This window comes from Aotus nancymaae, unplaced genomic scaffold, assembly GCF_030222135.1.
Source record: "Aotus nancymaae isolate 86718 unplaced genomic scaffold, 86718_ANA_hifiasm-v0.15.2.pri h1tg000025l, whole genome shotgun sequence".
In the NCBI taxonomy this organism is placed as follows: domain Eukaryota; kingdom Metazoa; phylum Chordata; class Mammalia; order Primates; family Aotidae; genus Aotus; species Aotus nancymaae.
Window position 1 is genome coordinate 725,641 of NW_026988438.1, and position 25,834 is coordinate 751,474.

At 38.6% G+C, this 25,834-nt stretch overlaps 1 protein-coding gene across 11 annotated transcripts in view; it reads right to left on the bottom strand.

The window, feature by feature from the left end:
• Positions 1–122: 122 nt before the first annotated feature.
• The window catches only part of HDAC9 (histone deacetylase 9), a 919,102-nt gene continuing 893,390 nt past the window's right edge, over positions 123–25,834 (bottom strand). For all 11 annotated transcript variants that reach the window (XM_012450672.2, XM_021674167.2, XM_012450674.2 and 8 more), the window contains 2 exons: positions 23,702–23,849; positions 123–4,419 (listed from right to left, as the gene is read on the bottom strand). In XM_012450672.2, the coding sequence (XP_012306095.2) occupies positions 4,380–4,419; positions 23,702–23,849 (188 nt within the window). In that variant the 3' untranslated portion in view covers positions 123–4,379. The remainder of the gene's footprint in view (positions 4,420–23,701; positions 23,850–25,834) is intronic.

Consider the following 25,834-nt stretch of genomic DNA (forward strand, 5'->3'; position numbering starts at 1 on the left):
AGCTACTCAGGAGGCTGAGGCAGGAGAATTGCCTGAACCCAGGAGGCGGAGGTTGCGGTGAGCCGAGATCGCGCCATTGCACTCCAGCCTGGGTAACAAGAGCGAGACTCCGTCTCAAAAAAAAAAAAAACACACACACACAAAAAAAACAATAAAATGCCTTCACTTCTTAGCACAGATCGCCTGGTTTTCACTTCTTTTGATAGTAAAAATGCCATCTTGAACAGGTGTGTTGTTTTGTAATTCTATTTTTTTCTCTTATTTTCTCAGCAGGACAAGTGATTTCATTCCTGAAGCAGGAAAAGAATCTTAAGAGACATCCCACTAGAAATGGCAGTGTCAAACACTGACAGTCATTTCAAGCTCAGAATGAACTACTTTTAAGACAGAAAATTTTGGCTTGTTTCTTTTTGCGCTATAAGACACTTGTTTAATACTTCTTTCATTGAGACAAGTTGAGAGTAAATATTCAACAGCTAAATAGTAAGAAATATTTAAATTAATTCCTCTAAACATAAATGCTGGGACTAAAACAGTAAGTTTTAAAATGCTGATTGGCCAGGAGTGGTGGCTCACACCTGTAATCCCAGCACTTTGGAAGGCTAGGTAGGCAGATCACAAGGTCAGGAGTTTGAGACCAGCCTGGCCAATATGGTGAAATCCTGTCTTTACTAAAAATACAAAAATCAGCCAGGCTTAGTGACCTGCATCTGTAATCACAGCACTTTGGGAGGCCGAGGCAGGTGGATCACGAGGTCAGGAGTTCGAGACCAACCTGGCCAATATGGTGAAACCCCGTCTCTACTAAAAATAGAAAAATTAGCCCAGCATGGTGGTGCGCGCCTATAGTCCCAGCTACTCAGGAGGCTGAGGCAGGAGAATCGCTTGAACCCAGGAGGCAGAGGTTGCAGGGAGCCAAGATTGCACCACCGTACTCCAGCCTGGTTGACAGAGCAAGAATCTATCTCGAAAAAAAAAAAAAAATCTGATTGAAGAGGAATGTTTTCCCAGGAGACTTTCCAAATGATCATTCTATTTTACTTCCATATGGAGTCTGTAAAGAAACCCAGTAAATCCACAAGGCTTTCTAACTGACCTTTGGAAATAAAGCAGGACTAAACTATTAAGAGAGACCAGTCCTGTAATTTCTGAAGCCTTTGTGGGAGATGCCCTGCTTTCAAGGCCATCACGTTGTCAGTGAGAGGTTAGCGAGAGCGTCCTATAGGGTTGTAGTAAAAACTAAAGGCAAGATTTCAATCCCCAGGATTGGTAACGGAGATGTGATTCGTAGTAGTTTTTTCATAAATATCACTATTTTCTCCAAAGCTGACTTCTATCTCCATTATTCATGCTATAAATTTTTAAAAATATTTAAAGATAGTTCATCTCAAAATGTTCTTTCCATTTACTACACAATGATACCATAGCCTCTGGTTTTATTCGAGTCCATTTTGTTTACTATTTAATAAAACTATCAGTGTTTTCTAGTTTAATATATAGTCCCAAATTATATAATTGGAAAAATTAATTTTTAAGCCTTTTTTATACCTATGTATGATATCTTATTAAACTCTTAGTATTATTTACTAGTAGATTTATCAAAAACCGTTATTTTTATTCACCATGAGACGTGAAGAAACCCTGTCATTTTCCTTCAAAGTAAGGATCAGAAAGAAATGCAAAATTGATAATGCTCTTCTAGCCTCTCATTCAGAACCATTGTGAGCAATAAAAATGAAATGTGTAAGTGAAGAAAAACTATGCCAAGTGAAATTACCCTTTCAAAAAGTGCTAGTCTGTTTCAAAAGAAGTGTCCATGTTTTGAAAGCCTCCATTCTGTCCCTCGGGGCTCTGCTACGTCTTGTAACGGTATATTCCGCTCTCACAACTACATTCAGCTGTGAATCATCCTCTCTATAGCTTATTTGCTTCTCCAAGTATCTTAAAGACTCTAAGTGCAGCCAACTGGGTATGGTGTCACATGGGAGAATGTGTGATTAATTCATTAATGTGTCAAGTTTTAAATCTAAATAACCGTGGAGATGTCCTGGTGATCTGGCTTTATCAGATTAATGGCTTGCCATAAACATGTGGCTAAACTGTTGTAGGGAACTTCAGTGGATGAGTATGTTTGCATTACACTGTTTTATTTTCTTAACATCATAAAAATATTTGGGAGAACTAAGGAGCAACGACAGCAATTTGTAATTATGAGACTGATTCTAAAACTGCACAATTACATTCCCATTAAAACAAGACTTTCCTTTTTAAAATGGGGAGAGTCTTTTCTTAAGCTTTTGGCTCCACTATTTTTTAAAGTAAATATCTTCAAGCAATCACTGCACAATAACATAAGCTAGCAAATATGATTGGTATGAATTTCTCTGAAAATATCATGAAAATAAAATTTATAAAAAATTCATTACTACTATGAATCTAGATTGAATTTGCCCTTATGCAATGAAAGCAATTTTTGCCTAATACTAAGTTACATTCTATTTCAGATTTCCTATTTCAAAGGGTGTCTCAAATTTCTAAGATGTTAAACCAAGTATTGAGCCATTTTTGTATATGTAATAAAAGTCTTTAAAATTAAAATGGTAATCCTAAAAAAACCAAATGCATGAAAAATATGGTCTGACTGTATAACAAAGGGAGTTATATAATTCTACTTGAGTGAAATCTTTCATCTTTGATTTACAGGTTAGAGTCCTCCCTAACTAAAACCACATTGTTCCGTATCTTTCATATCATGGCCTTCTCTAAAACCTTGTTTTAATTAAGGTTTCTTTCAGATTTCTGAATAAAAGCATGACAATCTTCACTTATGGCTTTAATATATCCTTTGAGTTAGAAAAATATATAAAAAAGAAACACCAACTCTTTCAAAAGCATTGTCAGATATTAAATACTGTGAGCAATTCTACCTCAATATCTTTACGTGTTTGAGTTACATGTTGAAATAGAATTTTAGGAGGTAGGAGGATAACCTACTTATATTTAGTAAGTTGCTTTTAATCTCAGAAATAAATGTTCTCTATTTTTAACCTTTGACACTAAGGCAACTTGTTTAAAGGTTGTTTTATTCATTTTCTTCACATGAAGGCATAACTTCTAGGTTAAGTCAATTCAAGGTTAGTCACCTTGAATTGATAAGCAGTGCCTTCATTAACATATTTCAAATAAGCAGTGCCTTCATTAACATATTTCAAACACATAGAAAATTTAGCAATGTTGCTTAAGTGATATTCATCTCAATGGCTTCACAGTTAAAAAAAATGCAATCAGACCAAACAGCTGTTAACTTGGAAAGTAAACAAAATAAACTAAACAGTCAAGGCCCTCAAGTAACAGGGGAGATTACGGGTAATCTTCAGTTTTTCTAAAAGAAGGAACGAACGATGAAAGGTAAGAAGAAAGGAACTGATGGAAGGCAGAAAAAGAAAGGAGAGTAAGTCCTTGACAGATTTGGAACAAATTAAGACCACCTTTGAAAAGTTATGTGCTTCTTAAAGACACTGAAGATGCTTGGTGGAACATCTGCTCACACCTACTGTCATGAGAACAAGGGGTGTATTCGGCGCCTGGAGGTGGGGGAGCTTTATCCTCCAACACAACTGCAAACTGACTGTATTTGAGAACATAAAGATGTTAGGGACACTTTTATAAAAAAAAAAGTGATATAAAATATTGCACCATTACAAACAGTGTATGAGGTTCCTTTGGCATTTGGACTTTGAGATACAGTGTGGTTCATTCCACTGAAAAAAAGCCTCATCCTAGTTCTTCCACCTTGAACTCGCACTAGGAAGGGTTGGACTGTGTGTTAAAACAAAGTTAAGAAAAAAAAAAAAATGGAAAAAACCAACCAAACAAGAAACACTACAATCTGTGTAGAATTGCTATCCATTGAAGCAAATCTTGTAAACAACTTAAGACTGTTGGAAAAAGAAAATTAACCCCGAAAAGCTGATCAGAATGTCAGGAATGAGTGCGTCTCAGGCTGTGCCCAAAATCTCACTGGCTGTCACAGCCTCTGAAATTAACAATATCTAGTGCTGTAATGAATGTTTCTACTTCAAACCTGGTGTCTAGGGTTGGGTCACCCAGCATATTAAAAGCATGCTGGAAGCAGTTTCTTCCAATCGTGGTTTACTGTAACTCTAGAATCACAGCGGTTACACTTAAGGAATCTTTAATGCCCTTTCAAGTCCATCCAAAGAACAAGTGAAGCTGCTGTTGAGAATTTTGTGCCCAGTGTTTATGTTCCATTGAATCTGTGCCACCCAGGCAGCAGTCAAGACATGTCTGAGGGTGCTGGGGTTGGGGGATACACAATGATGTCACACACAGGAAATATCAGAGGGGGACTTGGCACTTCACAAGGCTGGCTCCTCTTCCATAGGCTCACCAGCAGTTCTGTAAAAATAAACAGGCAATCAGAATACGGCACAAGAGTACACAATGACATTGTAGATTTTCATGCATAATCAAAGCTGATTTTTCAGCTCTCTCTGATGTTTATTTGTGTTATTCAGTTATCCATAAATAGAATTTCTTTCCTAGGAAGTATAAACAAATGTCAAGGGGAAAAACATTTTCGATCCAACAATCATTGGAAATGTTCCTGCTTATATTAAAACATGTCAGAATATTTTATAACTCTAGATTCCAAAAGGTACCTGTTTTGTGTCTAGTAAAGTTCAATAATTTATTGAAAAAATTAACTATGATTTTTTATTTTAGGAGTAATTGCAGTGATTTCCTCTGGAACCAGTTTGCTAATGAGAGCGAAGGACCCAGCTAGCTTCTGGAGGAGACTCACTAGAGCTCTGATTTTTGCTTCTGTTCTTTCATAACTGGATTGGCTGCCTGCCGGAGGCATTTCAAATCAAATTCTGAATTCGATTAGCGAATCTCTGCTACAGACCCAATATTTTTACAAGAAATGCACTCTGGTAGTGTGTAAATAGTTTTTATTCGGCATCACCTGCGGGGTGTTCTGAGCAGGCAAAACCAAAACTAATTGCTTGAAAATTTATACTTGAGATTTAACTTTAATTCAGTAACACTTTGAGGGTGTTTTAAGGCAAACTTTTAGAATGACTTTTAATTTAGTCAAAAGAATAAATTGCAACAGGAATCCAAATACATGAGGTAGTTAGACTGTGATGGGAAGATTACTGGATTTGAGATGCCGGAGAATCGAGTTTGCGTCTGAGCTCTGTGACTTGTTAATTTTGCAATTGCTGATTTAACTACATTTCTGTGAAGCTGTGGTTTCAGGTATAAACCATGAAAAAAGGACGTTCCTTATAGAATCAGGGAGGGTTAAAAACTAAAGGAGGTAAAATTGACCTGTAAACAATAAATATTTTGAGACATTACTTAATACTTTAGATTTGTCCTTTTCCTGTCTAACATGCATAAAATCGTGTTGCCACACAAATGCAGAGTTACGCCTTTGCTACCAGACGGAAACAACCTTTGGATGATGCTTCTCTCCAGGTAGTGGAATCATAGTGAGTGGTTTTCATTTTCTTCTTCATAATGTTTATCTACTTGCCAGGATTCTATAATGAATTACTTTCATATTAGGAAAAAAATGCTATGTTTAAGCCATAGCTGTTTATGCAAACAAGTGAAATATCTGGCTATGTTATTTTACCGATTTACAAGTAAAAAAGTCAAGATTTCAATGCAACTCCAAATAAAGGTGTTGGCAAATAAAGCAGTAGCTTAGCATTTCTATAACGAATCTAAAACATGAAAAGAAAGATTTTATCCATAGGTTGGTCACTGAAAATTTTTAAAGCATCCTTTAAAAAATAAAGAATGGGAATCACTAAGTCTTCATTATTTATAGTTACCAAAAAAGAAAATTCTACAGGAGTCTGTGTGGAATACTAAAAAATGTTGCTTCTTAAGATGTTATAGACTGTCCTGGAGTCTCGGGGATAAGGAGATTGTGAGAGAGTGTTTAGAGGTGGTACATAAGATACATGAGTCATACTTCATAAAAGTCTTTTCTGTCAGAAATGATCAGCATTCAAAGAAGAAAACTTTTAAATTAAGGAAAACATTTAAGTTTGAAACTAATTTGCATATAAATATATAGCCTTATTTACATCTGAGAATATGTGAATAATACGGTTATGGAACTCAAATTGGGTATTCTAATGGAGACCGAATTTTCCTATTTCTAACCCAAGCTACAGCAGGATAATCTTTTTCCCTAAATCCAGGATTCAGTGTGCCTGGAGTTCCAGAGACAGTGGGAAATGTCTCAAAGGTCACAGATGTCAGGAATACACAGGTCTCCGTGGTGGAGGATCTGTGAATTTTCCACATGTCCAATGTAGGCTTAAAGGATGTGAGCAGGCTGTCTATACTGCAACCCACTTACTGGCAAAAGTTAAGCCTCTTTGGTTGAAACAGGGCAACTTAGGTACAACAGGAAGCTTTCCGTAAGATGCTTCTCAACCTTTTCCTCTCTTTAAAATCATTCTATATTGACCTCTTATTTTTTTTTTTTGGAAGTAGACCACTTATAGCTGCCATTGACATAAACACACAACTAACCAATTTTCTCTCTTTCTTTCCTTTTTTTTTTTTTTTTTTTTTTGAGATGGAGTCTCACTCTGTGGCCCAGGCTGGAGTACAGTGGCACAATCTCAACTAATTGTAGCCTCAGCCTCTCGGGCTCAAGCCATTCTCCTGCCTCAATCTCCTGAATAGTTGAGACTACAGGCATGTGCCACCATGACTGGCTAATTAAAAAACATACATAGATGAGTTCTCGCTATGTTGCCCAGGCTGCTTTTGAACTCCTGGGTTCAAGAGATCTGCCTGCTTTAGCCTTCCAAAATGCTGGGATTACAGGAGTGAGCCACCATGTCCAGCCTCAATTCTCCCCAGCATCTTGCAGCATAGAAATGTTAGTAGCATAGCAAGTTGGAAAATATCCTGAATTTCAAGGTAGATGTTCTGGGATCAAGTCCCAGCTCTTCTACTTTCTAAAATTTGACTTTGATCATTTCTTTTCACTCTTTTTTCTCTATTCTTGCCTTCTTGTTTTATTTCATTGAGTTGGTCTTCAATCTCTGATATCCTTTCTTCTGCTCGGTCGATTCACCTATTGAAATTTGTGTATGCTTTGTGAAGTTCTCGTGCTGTGTTTTTCAGCTCCATCAAGTCGTTTATACTCTTCTCTAAGCTGTTTATTCTAGTTAGCATCTCATCTAACCTTTTTTCTCAGTTCTTAGTTTCTTGGCACTGGGTTAGCACATGTTCTTCTAGCTCTGAGAAGTTTGTTATCACCTACCTTCTAAAGCCTGTTTCTGTTAATTAATCAGATTCATTTTCCATCCATCTTTGATCCCTAGTTGGTGAGGAGTTGTGATCCTTTGGAGGAGGAGAGGCATTCTAGTTTTTGGTGTTTTCATCCTTTTTGCACTGGTTTCTTCCCATCTTAGTGGCTTTATCTACCTGTGGTCTTTGTAGTTGGTGACTTTTGGATGGGGTCTCTGAGTGGATGTCCTTTTTGTTGATGTTGAAGCTGCTTCTTTCTGTTTCTTAGTTTTCCTTCTAACAGTCAGGCCCCTCTGCTGCAGGACTGCTGGAGGTCCACTCCAGACCCTGCTTGCCTGGGGATCACCTGCAGGGGCTGCAGAACAGTAAGGGTGGCTGCTGGTTTCTTCTTCTGTTCTCGTCGTCCTAGAAGGGTATCCACCAGATGTCAGCCTGAGCTCTCCTTTATGAGGTGTCTCTTTGGGTATACGGGAGTCAGGGAGCTGCTTGAGGAGACAGTCTGTCCCTTACAGGAGCTCAAGTGCTGTGCTGGGAGCTCCGTTGTTCCATGCAGAGCTGCTGGGCAGGTGTGTTTAAGTCTGCTGCAGCGGAACTCATAACCACCTCTTTTCCCAGGTGCTCTGGCCTAGGAAGGTCAGCTTTATTTACAAGTCCCTGATGTGCTGCTGCCTTTTTTCAGAGATGCCCTGCCCGGCACGGATTCGTCTAGTCACAGTCTGCCAGCAGAGGCGTTGCTGAGCTGCCGCAGGCTCCGCCCAGCTGCTGTGTGACCTGCCTCGGTAGTGGCAGACTGCCTCGGCAGTTGTGGACGCCCTTCCCCCAACTGAGCTGGACCATCCAGGGTCCAGCTGTGCTTGCTGTGAAACTCTTACTCCAGAGCCTTTCAGATTGCTTGTTTTGTAAGGGTGGTACCTGCCAAGTCAGATCACCTGGCTCCCTGCCTTAGCCCCCTCCGTTTCAATTGAATGGGCAGCTCTGTCTCCCAGGCATTCCAGGCACCAGTTGAAATGGTCACCCAGATTTGTGTGAGTTTCTGTGCGCCTACGCGCGGCACCAGCCATGCTGAAAACTTGTGGTGCTTTTCAGCCTGGGAATATCCTGGTCTGTGGGCAGTGAAAACTTGTTTGCAAATGCGGTGGGCACTCACCCTCTGCATTGTTCTTGCTGGGAACTGCACTCCGAGCTGTTCCTATTCAGCCATCTTGGATCGCCACACATAGCAATATTAACCTTAAATGTAAATGGGCTAAATGCCCCAATCCAAAGACAGAGACTGGCAAATTGGATAAAAAGTCAAGACCCATGGATGTGCTGTATTCAGGAAACCCATCTCACGTGCAAGGACACACATAGGCTCAAAATAAAGGGATGGAGGAAGATTTATCAAGCAAATGGAGAGCAACATAAAGCAGGAGTTGCAATCCTAGATTCCGATAAAATGGACTTTAAACCAACAAAGATCAAAAGAGACAAAGAAGGGCATTACATAATAGTAAAAGGATTAATGCATTGAGAAGAGCTAACGATCCTAAATATATATGCACCCAATACAGGAGCACCCAGGTACATAAAGCAAGCTCTTAACAACCCACAAAGAGACATAGACTCCCACACAATAATAGTGGGAGACTTTAACACTCTACTGTCAATATTAGACAGATCAACAAGACAGAAAATTAACAAGGATATCCAGGAGTTGAACTCAGATCTGGACCAAGTGGACCTAATAGACATCTAGAGAAATCTCCACCCCAAGTCCACAGAATATACATTCTTCTCAGCACTGCATTGCGCCTATTCTAAAATTGACCACATAATCAGAAGTAAGTCACTCCTCAGCAAATGCAAAAGAATGGAAATCACAACAAACAGACTCTCAGACCACAGGGCAATCAAATTAGAACTCAGGATTAAGAAAGTAACCTGAGTTAGTTTCTTAACTGAACAACCTGCTCCTGAATGTCAACTGGATGAACATGAAATGAAGGCAGAAATAAAGATGATCTTTGAAACCAAGGAGTTTTCCCAGACACAACATACCAGAATCTCTGGGACACATTTAAAGCAGTGTCTAGAGGGAAATTTACAGCAATAAATGCACACCAGAGAAGCAAGGAAAGATCTAAAATAGGCACCCTATTGTCAAAACAGCTGGAGGAGCAAGATCAAAAAAACTCAAAAGCTAGCAGAAGACAAGAAATAACTAAGATCAGAGTAGATATGAAGGAGATAGAGACACAAAAAACCCTTCAAAAAATCAGTAAATCCAGGAGCGGGTTTCTTGAAAAGATTAACAAAATAGAGAGACCACTAGCCGAATAAAAAAGAAAAGGGAGAAGAATCAAATAGATGGAATAAAAAATGAAAAGGGGCTATCACCACCGATTCCACAGAAATACAAACTGCCATCAGAGATTACTACAAACAACTCTAAGCGCACAAACCAGTAAACCTGGAAGAAATGGATAAATTCCTGGACACTTGCACCCTCCCAAGCCTACACCAGGAAGAAGTTGAAACCTTGAACAGACCAATAACCAGGGCTGAAGTTGAGGCAGCAATTAATAGCCTACCAACCAAAAAAAGTCCAGGTCCAGAAGGGTTCATACAGCCGAATTCTACCAGACATAAAAACAGGAGCTGGTACCACTCCTTCGGAAACTATTCCAAACAATACAAAAAGAGGGAATCCTTCCCAAATCATTTTATGAGACCAACATCATCCTGATACCAAAACCCGGCAGAGATTCAACAAAAAAAGAAAACTTCAGGCCAATATCCATGATGAACATAGATGCAAAAATCTTTAATAAAATACTGGCAAACCATTGCAACAGCACATCAAAAAGCTTATCCACGACGATCAAGTAGGCCTCATCCCAGGGATGCGAGGCTGGTTCAACACATGCAAGTTTAGAAAGGTAATCCACCACCCAAACAGAACCAAAGAAAACCCACGTGATTATCTCAATAGATGCAGAGAAGGCCTTTGACAAAATTTGACAGCGCTTTATACTAAAAACTCTCAATAAACTAGCTATTGAAGGAACATATCTCAAAATAATAAAAGCTATTTATGACAAACCCACAGCCAATATCATACTGAAAGGGCAAAAACTGGAAGCATTCCCTTTGAAATCTGGCACTAGACAAGGATGCCCTCTCTCACCACTCCTATTCAATATAGTATTGGAAGTTCTAGCCAGAGCAATTAGGCAAGAAAAAAAAATAAAGGGTATTCAATTGGGAAAAGTGGAAGGCAAATTGTCTCTATTTGCAGACAACATGATTGTATATTTAGAAGACCGTTTTATCTCAGCCCCAAATATTCTTAAACTGATAAGCAACTTCAGCAAAGTCTCAGGATACAAAATCAATGTGCAGTAATCACAAGCATTTCTATACACCAATAACAGACTAACAGAGAGTCAAATCATGAGCAAACTCTCATTCACAATTGCTACAAAGAGAATAAAATACCTAGGAATACGAATAACAAAGGATGTAAAGGACCTCTTCAAGAAGAACTACAAACCACTGCTCAAGGAAATAAGAGAGGACACAAACAGATGAAGAAACATTCCATGCTCATGGTTAGGAAGAATCAATATTGTGAAAAAGGCCATACTGCCCAAAGTAATTTACAGATTCAACTCTATCCCCATCAAGCTACCAATGACCTTCTTCACAGAATTGGAAAAAACCACCTTAAACTTCATATGGAACCAAAAGAGAGACAGCATAGCCAGGACAATCCTAAGCAAAAAGAACAAAGCCAGAGGCATCACACTACCTGATTTCAAACAATACTACAAGGCTACAGTAATCAAAACAGCATGGTACTGGTACCAAAACAGAGATATTGACCAATGGAACAGAACAGAGGCCTCAGAGGCAACACCACACATCTACAACCATCTGATCTTTGACAAACCTGACAAAAACAAGCAATGGGGAAAGAATTCCCTGTTTAATAAATGCTGTTGGGAAAACTGGCCAGCCATGTGCAGAAATCAGAAACTGGACCCCTTCCTGACACCTTACACTAAAATTAACTCCAGATGGATTAAAGATTTAAACATAAGACTGAACACCATAAAAACCCTAGAAGAAAATCTAGGCAAAACCATTCAGGACATAGGCATAGGCAAGGACTTCATGACTAAAACACCAAAAGCATTGGCAACAAAAGCCAAAATGCACAAATGGGACCTAATTAAACTCCAGACCTTCTGTACAGCCAACAAAACAATCATTAGAGTGAACCAGCAACCAACAGAATGGGCAAAAATTTTTGCAATCTACCTATCTGACGATGGGCTAATATCCAGAATCTACAAAGAACTAAAACAGATTTATAAGAAAAAAACAAACCCATCCAAAAGTGGGTGAAGGATATGAGCAGACACTTTACAAAAGAAGACATCGAATAGGCCAACAAACATATGAAAAAATGCTCATCATCAACTGGTCATTAGAGAAATGCAAATCAAAACCACATTGAGATACCACCTCACACCAGTTAGAATGGCGATCATTAAAAAATCTGGAGACCACAGATGCTGGAGAGGATGTGGAGAAATAGGAACACTTTTACACTGTTGGTGGGAGTGTAAATTAGTTCAACCATTGTGGAAGACAGTGTGGCGCTTCCTCAAGGACCTAGAAATAGAAATTCCATTTGACCCAGCAATCCCATTACTGGGTATATATCCAAAGGGTTACAAATCATTCTATTATAAAGACACATGCACACATATGTTCACTGGGGCACTGTTTGCAATAGCAAAGACTTGGAACCAACCCAAATGCCCATCGATGATAGACTGGACAGGGAAAATGTGGCACATATACACGATGGAATACTATGTAGCCATAAAAAATGATGAGTTTGTGTCATTTGTAGGGACATAGATGAATCTGGAAACCATCATTCTCAGCAAACTGACACAAGAACAAAAAATCAAAGACTGCATGTTCTTACTCATAGGCGGATGTTGAACAATGAGAACACAGGGACACAGGGAGGGGAGCATCACACACTGGGGTCTGTTGGGGGGGACTAGGTGGGACAGTGGGCGGGTAGGGAGGTTGGGGAGTGATAATATGGGGAGAAATGCCAGATGTAGGTGATGGGGGGATGGAGGTAGCAAACCACATTGCCATGTGTGTACCTAAGCAACAATCCTTCATGATCTGCACTTGTACCCCAGAACCTAAAGTGAAATTAAAAAATAATAATAATAATACAATTGACTTTGAGTGAGTCAATATCTCTAAATTATCAATTTTATCTTTAAAATAGAAATAATAATCCCTTACCTGCCCTCAGCGTTATGAGAATTGAATGAGTTAATGTAAGAAAACATAAGTTGTAAAATGTGTAACAATTTAACAATAACTGAATTATTTATATCTGCCACTGAAAGAATTTATAGCGTCTCCCTTCTCATATCCCTAGCTCTCAGCAGACGTAGCATTATCTTCATATAATCCCTGTCCCTAGGTCACTATTTTAAATGTCTGCATTATTTTATGAGATGATTTCTTTACGGAACATTTAGAAAGTAACCTTGTGAGCGATGACCCTTTAATGCCTGTGTCTGAAGGAATGAGAAGCAGTGCTATGAAAATCTGGGGCCTTCCCACTTCAGCCGTCCCTGGATACATGCCTACTTCACTTTGATTAACTAAGACACAAGCTGGGGGAAGAAAAGACGTGGAAGGAGGTGACGACAGTAAGTGCAGAGATAACTACAAAATAAACCCAGCGAAGATCAATTTTAGTATAATGGTTTAACTAACTGAAAGACGTAAGCGTCCTCTCTAGCAAGTCAACATCACAGCGAACACTGAGTTTACCACCAACGAAAATCAAAGATTTCATATCCTAAAGAAGGATCAATTCAGTCCAATAATCATAAGACAATTTACTAAAGTAAAAAACAAAAGGGAAGTACTTTTATTTGAGAGATGACATAGCATTCCATTAAATGCTCGTATTCTTCCTTAAATCTGATTTCTTGAGATTTAAAAATAGCCTTTGTCAATTTACATTAATACTATTATTTAATAAGACATTTTCTCATTTTACCGATTTAACTGAATCCTTATTTCTTACTTCTACTCCTCTTCCTCCTGAAGGGGAAGCCATACAATGTCTGTTATATTATTTTATTTGCAGGTGTTCTTTACAGCTGTGCATTACTGTTTTGTGGATATATGTTTTTATTTTATGTAAATTTTATCTTTACACACATGTGCATAATTCTCTCTCAGTGCTGTATTTATTAGAGCCGTCACGTAATTATGTTTATCTAGTTTGAAGCTGGTAACTTCTATGTGGCATCCCCATACTGTGCATCTACCACGTTTTAACTATTCACTCTCCCAATAGTGGACTTGGGCTTGACTCCAACTCTCTACTCACCATGAATAAAGCTATAGTGAACTTCCTAGTACACTTACTCTAGAGACTTCAGCTGAGGATGCCTTTGGTATACATTCCCAAGGCCAAAATTACCAGGTTGTATGTTTTGTGTCTATCAAATGGTACTAAATTAGTATGCCCCCTGGCTGCCATAGTTTATCTGCCCAAAGCAGTGAGGTTCTAAAGCCCCACATCTCCGTCCATGCTAGCAATACGTAGTTTACTAGTTCTTTCCATTGATTCTGGAAAAAGTTGCTAAGTGTGTACTGTGTGCCCTGGCTCTGTTCTAGGCACTAGGAATGGCGATGAACAAAACAGACAAACATCACTGCTCTCATAGAATTCATATTCTACATTGACCTTATATTCTAATTGGATGTTTACTGTCTAATGTATGTAAAGCAATACCTTGTTGTTATTACAATTTGCATTTCTTTGATAACTAATCAATTTGGACAAAGATCTGACTTTCAGTAAGCCACAAAAGACAGAGCAAAAGACAGAGAATCAAATGACTTTCCTAAGTATGTGTCCTAAGTAAGTCTGTTTATCTCACTGATGACTTCTTTGTCTTTCCAATAAAGGTAATTACTAATTAAGATAACTAACTGATTTTATATATAACTAATTTATATATTAGTTTGCATTTTATGAATTGTATTTTATGTGTCTTTCATTTCCTCATTCACTTTTATTTTCATCTTCCCTCTCCAAGGTTATACCATTTTGTATACATAGTAGACATTCCATAAATACTTTTTGAAATGTTTATATACATATGTTGGGATGATTTCAATGCTCTTTAGAAGTATAATTTAAATCAAGAACAAAACAGAATGTGCAATACAAGAATTAAAAAATCCAGAAATATTCTCAGTACAAACTTTCTGTGTAACAATTCCACACCTAAATGTGTGACTGGAAATATATTCCCTCATATCGCAAGGCTGTGCAGGAATAAAAGCCAAACAAAAGCAAATATACATACACACACAGTCAGACCTACCATAACAATACACTGGCTGCAAATTCTTATAGGGAATTGACATAGATTTTCTAATAGTACCATTACTCAACCCTAGTTTGCCTTATTACTTCCTTTTCTCCACGTTCACATTTTAATTCTACAATACACAGTCACCTTCAACCAACTTCTTACTTTTTTTCTCTCTTAGCTAATGGTATTATCACCCAGACTATTAATTTGGACTTCTTTCTCTCTCCTTTCATTGATATTTCATGAATCGTCAACTACCCACATTTCTCAGCAACTTATCTACACTAGATTTCCTTCCTCTCCATTTCCTCTCCCATCATTGACTGGCTTCTTTACCACAACTCCCTTAAGGATTTCTTGGCTGACCCTTTAGCAGTATGCTGGCCCCTCCTCCGTGACACTCTCTGTTCCGTGTATAGACCTAACTTGTCGGTCTCTCTCTCTCTCTCTCTGTGAGAGCTCAATACTAAAAACAGGATATAAGTCAAATTCCAATGGTAGTATTTTAACTCCCTTCCATTAAATTTTGCACCACGATCCTTTTCTACCCAGCCAGCTCACTCAGCTCTGTGGCACCCCAGCTGCTCCGAGAGTCCTTTTCTTTTCCAAAGTTTGCAGTCATATAGGCTCTGAACTTCTGCCCATCTGTTACTAACAAAATAGATCTTGAGTACCTAATTTGTGTTAGGTAATAAACTGCTACTAAAAAAATAATGCTAAGTCAAAGGGATGCAGATTCTATGCATAAGGAGCTGACAGGAGGAAATATAAATTAAAGCACATAAGCACACAAGCCAATCACGTCATGTGGAATAATGCAGAAGTGTAAGGGAGACGTGAGAAAGTGTGGAGGACCCGATCCAATTTGGGGACTAATGGTCAGCAAACATTTTTCAAGAAGAAGTGACAGTTCATCTGAAATCTACAGGATAAGAGAAAAAGAATGGGAGGGCCAATAAACGGTTGGTGGGAGAAGCTAGAGGACAAGATTAACATTCCAAACAGAAGGGAAGGCAAGTGCCAAGGGAACCCTGATGTGGACATGAGTATGGCTTTTTCGAAGAAAACTGAAACCGCAATGAAATATCATTCTACATCCACAATAAAAGGCTAAAATTATAAAGACTGATTATACGAAGTGTAGGTGATTGGAACTGTTGTTTATTGCTCCTGGGAATGAAAAATGGCGCAGCCACTTAAAAAAAACCGGTTTGGAAGTTTTTTATGAAGTAAAACACGACTTCCCTACAACCCAGAAATTCTTCTTTAGCTATTTATCTTGAGTGCTGTGACCACAAAAAGAAAAAGTGTATAAAAATTTCATAGATTTAGGTTCCTCAAGAAATTAAAGATAACATTTCCATATGATACAGAAATATCAGTTCTGGGTGTATATCATCCAAAAAATCTGAAAATAGGATCTTAAAGAGTTATCTGCACATCCATGTTCACTGTAGCTTTCATTCAGTATAGCTAAGAGGTGGAAGCAATCCAAGAATTCATCAATGGACGAGTAGATAAAGAAAATACGGCATTTACATGCAATGGAATATTATTCAGCCTTAAAAAAGAAGGAAATATTTTCATATGCTATCACATGGTGAAACCTTAGCGACATTACGCTAAGTGAAGTAAGCCAGTAAAGAAAGACAAAAGCTGCATGATTCCAATTATACAAAGTCTCTAACGTAGTCAGACTCTGAAACAGAAAGCAGAATGTTGGTTGACAGGGGCTAGCAGGATGAGGCAGAAAGAGGAAGGAACTGGTCAACGGCTACAGGGTTTCCATTATGCAAAAGCAAGTTCCAGAAATCTGCTGCACAACAATACACATACAAACACTGCTCTACGGAACACTTAAAATGGTTAAGATGGTAAGTTTTACATGTGTTTTTTAACCACAATAATAATTAATTCATAGCAGCTTCATTCATAATAGCCCCAAAGTGTAAGCAAGCAAACATCCATCCACAGGTGCATGGATAAACAAATTAGGGTATATTAATACACTGGAGAAACGTACAATGATAAAAATGAATAAACTTCCAATTGTCAATGGCCTGGACAGATCTCAAGAACATGCTTAGTGAAGTGAAATTAACACAGATTAAAAAATACAGTATACACTGCATGATTCCACTTCAATGACATTAAAGAGCAGGCAAACATAACTGACAGTGTTAAAAGTAAAAAGGTAGTTACCTCTGGAGGGAGTGGGACCAACTGGGAAGAGGCAGAAGCAAACTTCTGGGGGGTAATAAAAATGTTCTTGAATTTGTTCTGGGTGGTGTTTATATGAGTGTGGCATTGGTAAAAATCTTAGGACTTGGGTATATTACGATATGTAAGATATATTTCCATTAAAATTTAATTAAGGTCATTTTTGTTGGAAACTACATCAGAAAAGAAAGAGGAAGAATGTTAGAAGTAGGGCAGGAAATATACCTATGGGTCTCTTCCTGTAGCCCTCACGGACCCTGTTGAAGATGATGATCTTTATGTCAACGGAAATGGAAAAGTACTGAAAGGTTTCAAGCAGAGGCATGACCAGATATGCTTCCCAGGTTTGTGTTTGTTTGTTTATTTCTGAGAGCTTCCTGACTGCAGTGTATGAAACGGATTAGAAAGAATGGGAACCAGTAAGAGAAGTACTGTAAAAGTTTGGATGAGAGATGAAGATACTTTGGATTGAGTGTTGGCAGCAGAAGTTAAAAATATATATAGTGTGCTCAAGCTATTAAAGAAAAGGCTTCTTAGATTGTCTTGTCAACTAAAGGCATCTTGGAAACTTTTTGTCCTACTTACTATGTGAAATCTATATATTCTTCCACCCTAATTCACTTGTCCCTGGTTCTGTGATTTGCTTCGCAGTCATTGGCCTATACGGTGTTTTGTTTTGTTTTGCTTTTTACATTTTGCAGGACTCTATTTTAATCTTATCAAAGACTTGTCATTTATTATAGTTGATGGTTCATATTTGTTTCTGTGATATGAAGAATAATAGCCCCCTAAAGATGTCCATGTCCTAACCTCAGGAATGTGTGAATATGTTATCTTGCAAGGCAAAAGTGATTTTGTAGATGTGATTAAAGTTAAGGATGATAAGGTGGAGAAATTAATCCTAAATTATCGTGGTGAGACTATTCAAATCATATGAGCCCTTAATAGCAGAAATCCTTTCTCAGCTGAAGTCAGAGAGAGATGTGGTGACTGAAGAAAGGTCAGATGATGTCAAGTTGCTTGCTTTACGGATGGAGGAAGGGGTCACGAGCCAAGGAATGCAGGCAACCTCCAGAAGACGGAAAAGGCAAGGAGGCCAATTTTCCCCCAGAGCCTCCAGAAGTGAAGGCACCCTTGTCAGTACATTGCTCTTAGCTCAGTGAGACCTGTGTTAGACTTCTGATCTACAGAAACTTTGTGTTGTTTTAAGCCATTAAGGTTTTAGGAATTTTTTACAGCAGCAGTAGAAAACTACCACAGTCCCCAAGTATGTGAACATTTTGAGGAGTACAAGGCAGCTTTGTGGTCCTGGCCGCTAGCACTTTCTAGCACCTAGAAATAATCAGAAAGTGTTGAAAGAGTGAATGAACTTGACATTTTCACATGTTCTTCGTCTTCATTCTGCTAGAGGATAGTCCTGACTGATTTAACCTATGCACAGCTAAAGGTACAGATGTCCAAGCATAGCCTCTATATTCTTATATTATAGATTACTGAATTATGGACAACATATTAAAAGAAGAAAAAGGCCGGGCGTGGTGGCTCACGCCTGTAATCCCAGCACTTTGGGAGGCCAAGGTGGGTGAATCACGAGGTCAGAAGATCGAGACCATCCTGGCTAACATGGTGAAACTCCACCTCTACTAAAAATACAAAAAATTAGCTGGGCAGGGTGGCACACACCTGTAGTCCCAGCTACTAAGGAGGTTGAGGCAGGAGAACTGCTTGAACCCAGGAGGCGGAGGCTGAAGTGAGCCAAGATCGTATCACTGCACTCCAGCCTGGGTGAAAGAATGAGACTCCATCTTAAAAAAAAGAAAGAAAAAAAAAGAAGAAAGTGTAACAAATTGAGGAAGAAGAAAAATGATAAAAACCAACCTTTATCAAGTAGCCAGGTATTGTTTTAAGTTCTTATGTTGTGTTGTCTCATTTAATTCTCACAACTCCATGAAATTTTTCTCTCATTTTAATGATGAGGAAAATTAAACCCAGAGAGATTAAGTATCTTGCCCTTGAGCAGAAGTGTGGAGACTCTAGAGGCAAGCTCTACTCTTCCTCTGTAGTGGTAAGAGGACAGGATTGAAGGAATGAAGACAAAGATGAGATGGGGAAGCTAAATTACGCATCTTACTTTATATAGGTTTCTATTAATTTTGTTTCTTTTTTCAAAGTAAACACTATTTTATAAATAATATAAAACTGAACCCAAAATACATAATTGGGCATTGGAGTTAATCCCTAATGTTCTAAGTCAGACTTCACTTGTACATCAAGACCACATGTTATGCACACTGGGAAAATAAAGATAAAATGATGGCCCTGGGAAGAAGAGGAAAGATAAGAGGGGGCAGATTATTCTTTTTACCAGGAGCTTCTAAATTTCACCTCGATTCTCAACTAAGGCTTTGTTGACACTGGATGAAAATTAAAAAGAAAATTTATATTGAATTGTTTGCCTGCTGAAATAGTTTGGATAAATGTTCCTGCCCAAATGTCATTTTCAAATGCAATCCCCAGTGTTGGAGGTGGGGCCTCATGAGAGGTGTTTGGCTCATGGTGGCAGATTCCCCATAAACGGCTTGGGCCATCCCCATGGTGATAAGCAAGCTCTTGCTCTGAGCTCACATGGAACCTGGCTATTAATGAAAACATGGTGGCCAAAGTGGATACGGTGAAGTCCACAATCAAGCTCCAAATGAAGAACGTGTTATGTCTGGCTGTGGGTGCTGGCTACATGAAGATGACAGATGATGAGCTTGTGTATAACATTCACCTGGCTGTCATCTTCTTGGTGTCATTGCTCAAGAAAAACTGACAGAATGTCTAGGCCTTATATATCAACAGCACAATGGGCAAGCCTCAGTGCCTATATTAAGGGACATTTGAATAAATTCTACTACTACAAAAAAGAAACAGAAAGTGTGTGGCACCTTCCCCTCCACCCACGCGTTTGCTTCTGCTTTTGCCATGTGAAGTACTCGTTCTTCCATCACCTTCCTCCATGACTGTAAGCTTCCTGAGGACTCTTGAGAAGCCGAGCAGATGCCAGCAACTTGCTTCCCAAAAAGCCTGTGGAACTGTGAGCTAATTAAACCTCTTCTCTTTACAAATTACCCATTCTCAGGTGTTTATATAATGGCAATGCAAGAACAGGCTAACACACATACTTAGTTATCTAAGTTGTCTAAACAAGCTCTTAGTTACCCAAACAAGTGCTAAACATAATGGTATCATAGAATAAAATAAGAGGAGTGAATAATTTGTGGAACATTTAGCTTCTAGAAGCCTTTGGATGAACTATTTGAACAAAATCATGTTTCTAAGTACATTAGACACAAATGTATATTCAATAATAGTCTATATTTCTACATAAATCTTAAGATTCAGGAAAATGGGTTTTTTTAATGTCCTTGGAACTATTGATAAGCCATTCAAAGCTCAGACAGATGATACTTGGATTTAGCTAACTGTTACACTTTTATATTCACAAACTACTAGATACTCAAAAAACAAAGTGGTCAGACTTGGAATAATATGTTTTCTCATGTTTCGGTATTACATAATGATTTGAAACCATCTCTTTCATGAGAAAGGTAGCCAAAAGTTAAAAGTTAAGTGATTAAAGAGACAACCATACTGGATTGTGTTAAGAAAATGTAACATGATTTATAGGTCAAAATGACAACTGAAAATCTAACTTTCAAGTTTATTTGGTTTCTGTGTGAGTTAAAACACACACACACACACACACACACACACACACACACACACACACACACAGAGTCAGGCATTCTAGAATGCAAATTTTCTCCTAAAAACCTAATTGTTGATTATCCTGAAGTATTGATCGCCTTTCCAAATCTTTTCTTGAGCTTCAGCAGAGCCTGAACTGGTATCCAAGAGTAAACTTGAGTACTGCACTGACCTTTCCAAAGCAGAAGCATTTTGAAAGAGATATCCAACAAATGCAAACTACAATTGTTTAACAGTACACAATCCTAGCAAACAAGAAGAAAACTTCTTGCTTCTAAATGGCATGCTATATGTGACCAGGCCTATATATTTAATTTTCTTTGACTATATAACTTGGATCCCTTCAGGACTTTTTGTTTTGTTTTTGTTGATGCATCAATCATTCTTTTGATCAAGTCTTTTGCCCCCACAAAATTATGTGTTGTTTGAAAATTAACTATCCCCAAGTTGAATTCCCACATAACAGCCTTTTCCTAGTAATTTATTCTTCAAGGCTCATCAATGTAGTTATAAAAATGAAATGACTATTTGCACTGTGTTGTCATCCCCTCCCCCATCCAAGAAAAATGAACAAAAAATACTTACAATGGTTCTTGGCCAGGAGCATTTTATCCCTTATTCACTAGTGGTAAATGAGTCAGATATGAGTTGGCCAGGAAAAGAGCTGCTTTACCCAAAATCTTAGTATGAAATGAGTCATCTCACTCCAAACACCAATATGTTCTCCAAAATAACTGGCAAGAATTTCCTATAAAAAGAATCTTGCCTTCACTCTTTTCCATCTATTTAGCTCTCTGATTTTTCTAATTTTTCAATTTCCTGTGTGCTTATGATACTGCGTTCATAAGGAAAGCCCAGAAATGCTTCCGCTGCTCTGTCTCATTTTGAAAGTCATCTTTCCTGTATTGAGTAGGGGACCATACTGATAGCATTCCCCTGGAAAGAGCACATGCTCTGTGACCTTTCAAAGCATTCTCTCTCTCTCTCTCTGTGTGTGTGTGTGTGTGTGTGTGTGTCTGTCTGTCTGTCTGTCTGTCTGTCTGTCTGTCTCTGACGAAATTCATACATGGTTTAACTGAAATGCCAGAACCAGTTCTAGAAGAATTTTTCTTTTCTTCTGCTGTAAAAGGGAATTCAGTTCAAAGCCATCAAAAATATTTCAAGCAAAACCATTTTTCTTCCCACAAGAAAAATCAATCCCAATAGATATAATCTGTCTAAAAGTGATAAATGAACATGAAACCAAGCTTTGACTCTGCTTTCCTGCACATCAGAACATTCATATGCTCTCTCTGCCATCAGATGAAGTACAAAATAAAAATCACTGTAGACTGAAGCCGAGGTTAAATCCCTATAGATTATCCTGAGTCAAGCACACTATTTACCTGAGGATAAATGAATTTGCCTACAGGGCCAATTCTGCCAAACTGCTGAGATTTTTATATTACTTGAGGTTCATAACATCACTTATTATTGTTAATTAATCTAAGCTCTGCAATTTAACAGGCAAAAATATTTACAATTCATTTCACTCAGGTTGGAACTTAGCTTCGTTTTTCTATATTAAATTAATTCTAAAGAATAGCTATGCTCCTTTCATATCCAACACTAACAGATGTTAGTTTCCTCCGTTTTATAGCCCTCAGATGACAGACAACTAACTGTTTTTGGCCTTGGGAATAATTGCAACACCTTTGGATTATGAACTTGGTTCAGTTCTTAGCTGGGAACGGCAGGGGGTTAGTTCATATTATCAAAGATGTAAAGTAAGTTTTCCCTTATGTGCTAGATATTCATATAAAGATACCGTTCAATAGAGTAATATACAACTTTTCTCCCTGACTGGTAATCTGCTGTTTAAGTGATTATAGGGTAAGAGAAAATAACTGCATAAAAATAAAATCTCTTATTCATTTTATCTCTTGCTCTTGGCCAAAACAAGATGTTAAATCCATTAAGCTCTGAGTATCCAGTAAAAGCAAGAAAGTAGAACTGTTTGAATTTCTGCATTCTTGGGAAAATTGCCAACCTATGCACTAGTAGCAGGATCTGTGTAATTAATGGTGATGTTATTGACGGAGGGAGGGAGTCTGATTTCCTTCTCAGAAGCCATTTAAGAGTGCAAGCTGGCAGAGCTTTAGCAAAGCCTCACCTGATTTGTTTTTAAATTGAGGAAATGTGACCTTGAAGTCAGCCACAGAAATCACCAATATTAATGTACATTTGTGGTGGCTTTGGTAGACTTTAAAGAAATTCTAAATGTAGCATTTTCTGTAGACCTGAATGATGAACACCAAATGCACAAACTAACAAACATCCCTTAAAAAGAGAACAAGCGAACCAAATCGTAGGTTAACTGTATATTTTTCTCCAGGAATCTATATTCTGAAGAAGATACATTAAAACCAATTCTGTCTTATCAGAACATAAAATAAAATCAGCCCCAAGTTCACACAATGCTTTATACACAGTCTCTTGTCTCCTTTACAGGCAACTTTGACCTTTATCCAGTTGTCAGACCTCAAGGACAACCACATAAGGAGTGCGTGTATGTATTCTGGCTATCCAACAGTCTAGCATTATTTCCATCTCCTGCTCTCCTCTTTCTCTTTGTTACATCAGCAATTTCAAAATGATTAGAGAAAGAAAAAGAACATCTGGAAAAATAGAGATAACTAGGAAAAGGAGTTAAGCCCACAAGCAACTCTTTCAATTATCTGATAAGGCATGGTTTTTCTCACCATCTATCTCATCCCTTCTATTTGTCTGTGAACTGCAACCACATACTCCAGCTCTGCATTTCACATGAAGAATGAAGCAATGAATTCTCAATGGCCTAAAGCATGTGCTGTGGCATCTGTGGCTTTGGAGAGGACAGGTGGTGGGAGTGGAGGAGACAGGTGAAGGAAAGCCAGGAGGAAGATTCACAAACATCAACGATGAGCCTGGATATGACTGACCTGGATTATGCCCCAACGTTGGATTCATACCTGCTGTCTTCCTGAGCAAAGGGCTGTTCCACATCCACTGTTAGGGAGGCCAGGGCAGAAACGGTCTCTGTCTCCTCTTGCAACTGAGCACCAGCCAGAGCACAGCCCCTTGGCGTAGCCACCATCCTTAATGACTTCCAATACTTGCCTAGGAAAAACATCCATCATACTTTATACTAATTACAGGTGTAGCAGTCATAATCAGATACTCACATAGCTCCAACTCAGAGCAGTTGTTACGTTAAAATTTCCCATGTTATACACAGTTGTAATTTGGTTTTTTAACTGTTATGATTAAGTCTTTTTCTCAATCTAAGAACACCAAGTTGTCAAGTGCCCATATCCCCAAGCTGAATCTCCCCTTTGCTCATACAGCAATAAAGTGAGGAATAATGTACAGCCTACTGAACTCACGCTCAGACTGACAGCTGTCTCTGCAACTAAGCAAACTCTGGGCATCATGCTCCGTGCGAAACCCACAAGAGACCAGGAGGCAGCCCTTTTACAGAGAAAAATCAATGGAATCATACTGTTAAACACTGCTACTTGAATCATTAACTTTTAGAAAATGAAGTTGGAATATTAAAGAAAAAGAAAAGCCAAGAAATGCCAGCGTGAATTGAACGGCGACTCTGCCAGAACAATCAGGTTTGTTAGTCCTGGACGTTCTTTCTTTCTCAACCTCAGGGTGTGTGCTAGAACAATAACGGATTTAAAACTTTAATATATGTACTGGCTGATGTTGGAGCCTGTCCATATGTCATACTGATGTTTCTTTTTTCGAGGCAGGAAAGGAGAAAGAGAGGAAAATAGAAGGTCATTTCATGAGAACATGCCAATGGGATAAATATGAAAGAACAGAGTTAATGGCTTTCTTGCAGCCCTTAGGCTATTTTCTTGTGAAATGTTGAGTAGCCCCAAATCAAAGCAAGACAATCTCCCTAGGTGTTGACATGACTCACCAGGTCAGAACTATCTCTGCAGCCTGACTAGTTGGCAAGAACTATGGTACGCAGTGTTTGCTTACTTCCTAGAAAAAAAGGCTTGTTTGAGTGGAAAAGGCGGATCGATGAACGCTGGATTGGGCAGTAAGATAACAGGGTTCTGGACCCTGTGCTGCCATCCCAGTCACGTTAGTGAGGATTGGCAGGACTTTATTTTTGCCTGTTGAAATAGGGAGATGTCTCAAATCTTTTGCAGCTTGAATATTTTGTGATTAGCCTTTCCTTATCTTACTGTTTCACAGAGGAACAAATGTCACATTAGGGGAGGATGCTCAGTCTCCTCATAGTCCCCATGCCAGCAAGACCATCTGACACAGATGTCCATTACTACTTAACGTGCTGTGATCACTTATTCTGACCAAAGTCTGAGAATCATAAAGCTTTTAATTTGAACCAAACAATAACAATTCTGTCAATGAATCCAAAAACTAACATTTTTTTGAAAGCTAAGACTTTTCCACATGTTGAGGACACAAAGATGCTTCCTAACACCAAGAAATGCATGGTCCAGGTGAGACAGCCCTGTTAGTTAAGCATTACAATTCTCTGTGTAAAATGCCCGTGGTGATCTTGAAGGGGCATAAGTAGAACGTGTATTTAAGGTGATGGGAAAGTATGGGAAGACTTGCCAGGAAAAATAACACTTTACTGAGTTCATTAGAAATTAGAGTGCAAATCCTGAAGTCTTGATTGCCTTTCCAAATCTTTTCTTGATCTTCAGCAGAGCAAGGTGGAGGTGATGGGACAGCCCTGGAAAGGGAAATAGCACATACAAATAGGGAAAGACTGGAGTCTCTGTGTTTTACCACGTGACCATCAACTGCAGGGAATGACTGGAATATACAACGAGTATGGAGTGGGATGGATAAGACTGCTATGGTAGGGAAGGGCTAGTTAATACACACTCTTGAATGACAGACTGATGATCTTGGACTTCAACCTGTGGATGATGAGGGGGACATTTTAAGCAGATGAGGTATAGTATCAGGCTTATGTTTTTAAAAGATCCCTTTGGAGAGATTATAGGTGATGGACTGGAAGGTGATAACAGTGGGGGCAGGAAGACCAATTTCACATCTTGGCAAGTGTCCAAGTGGGAAATGATGATGTCTAAACCAAAAGGAAGTAA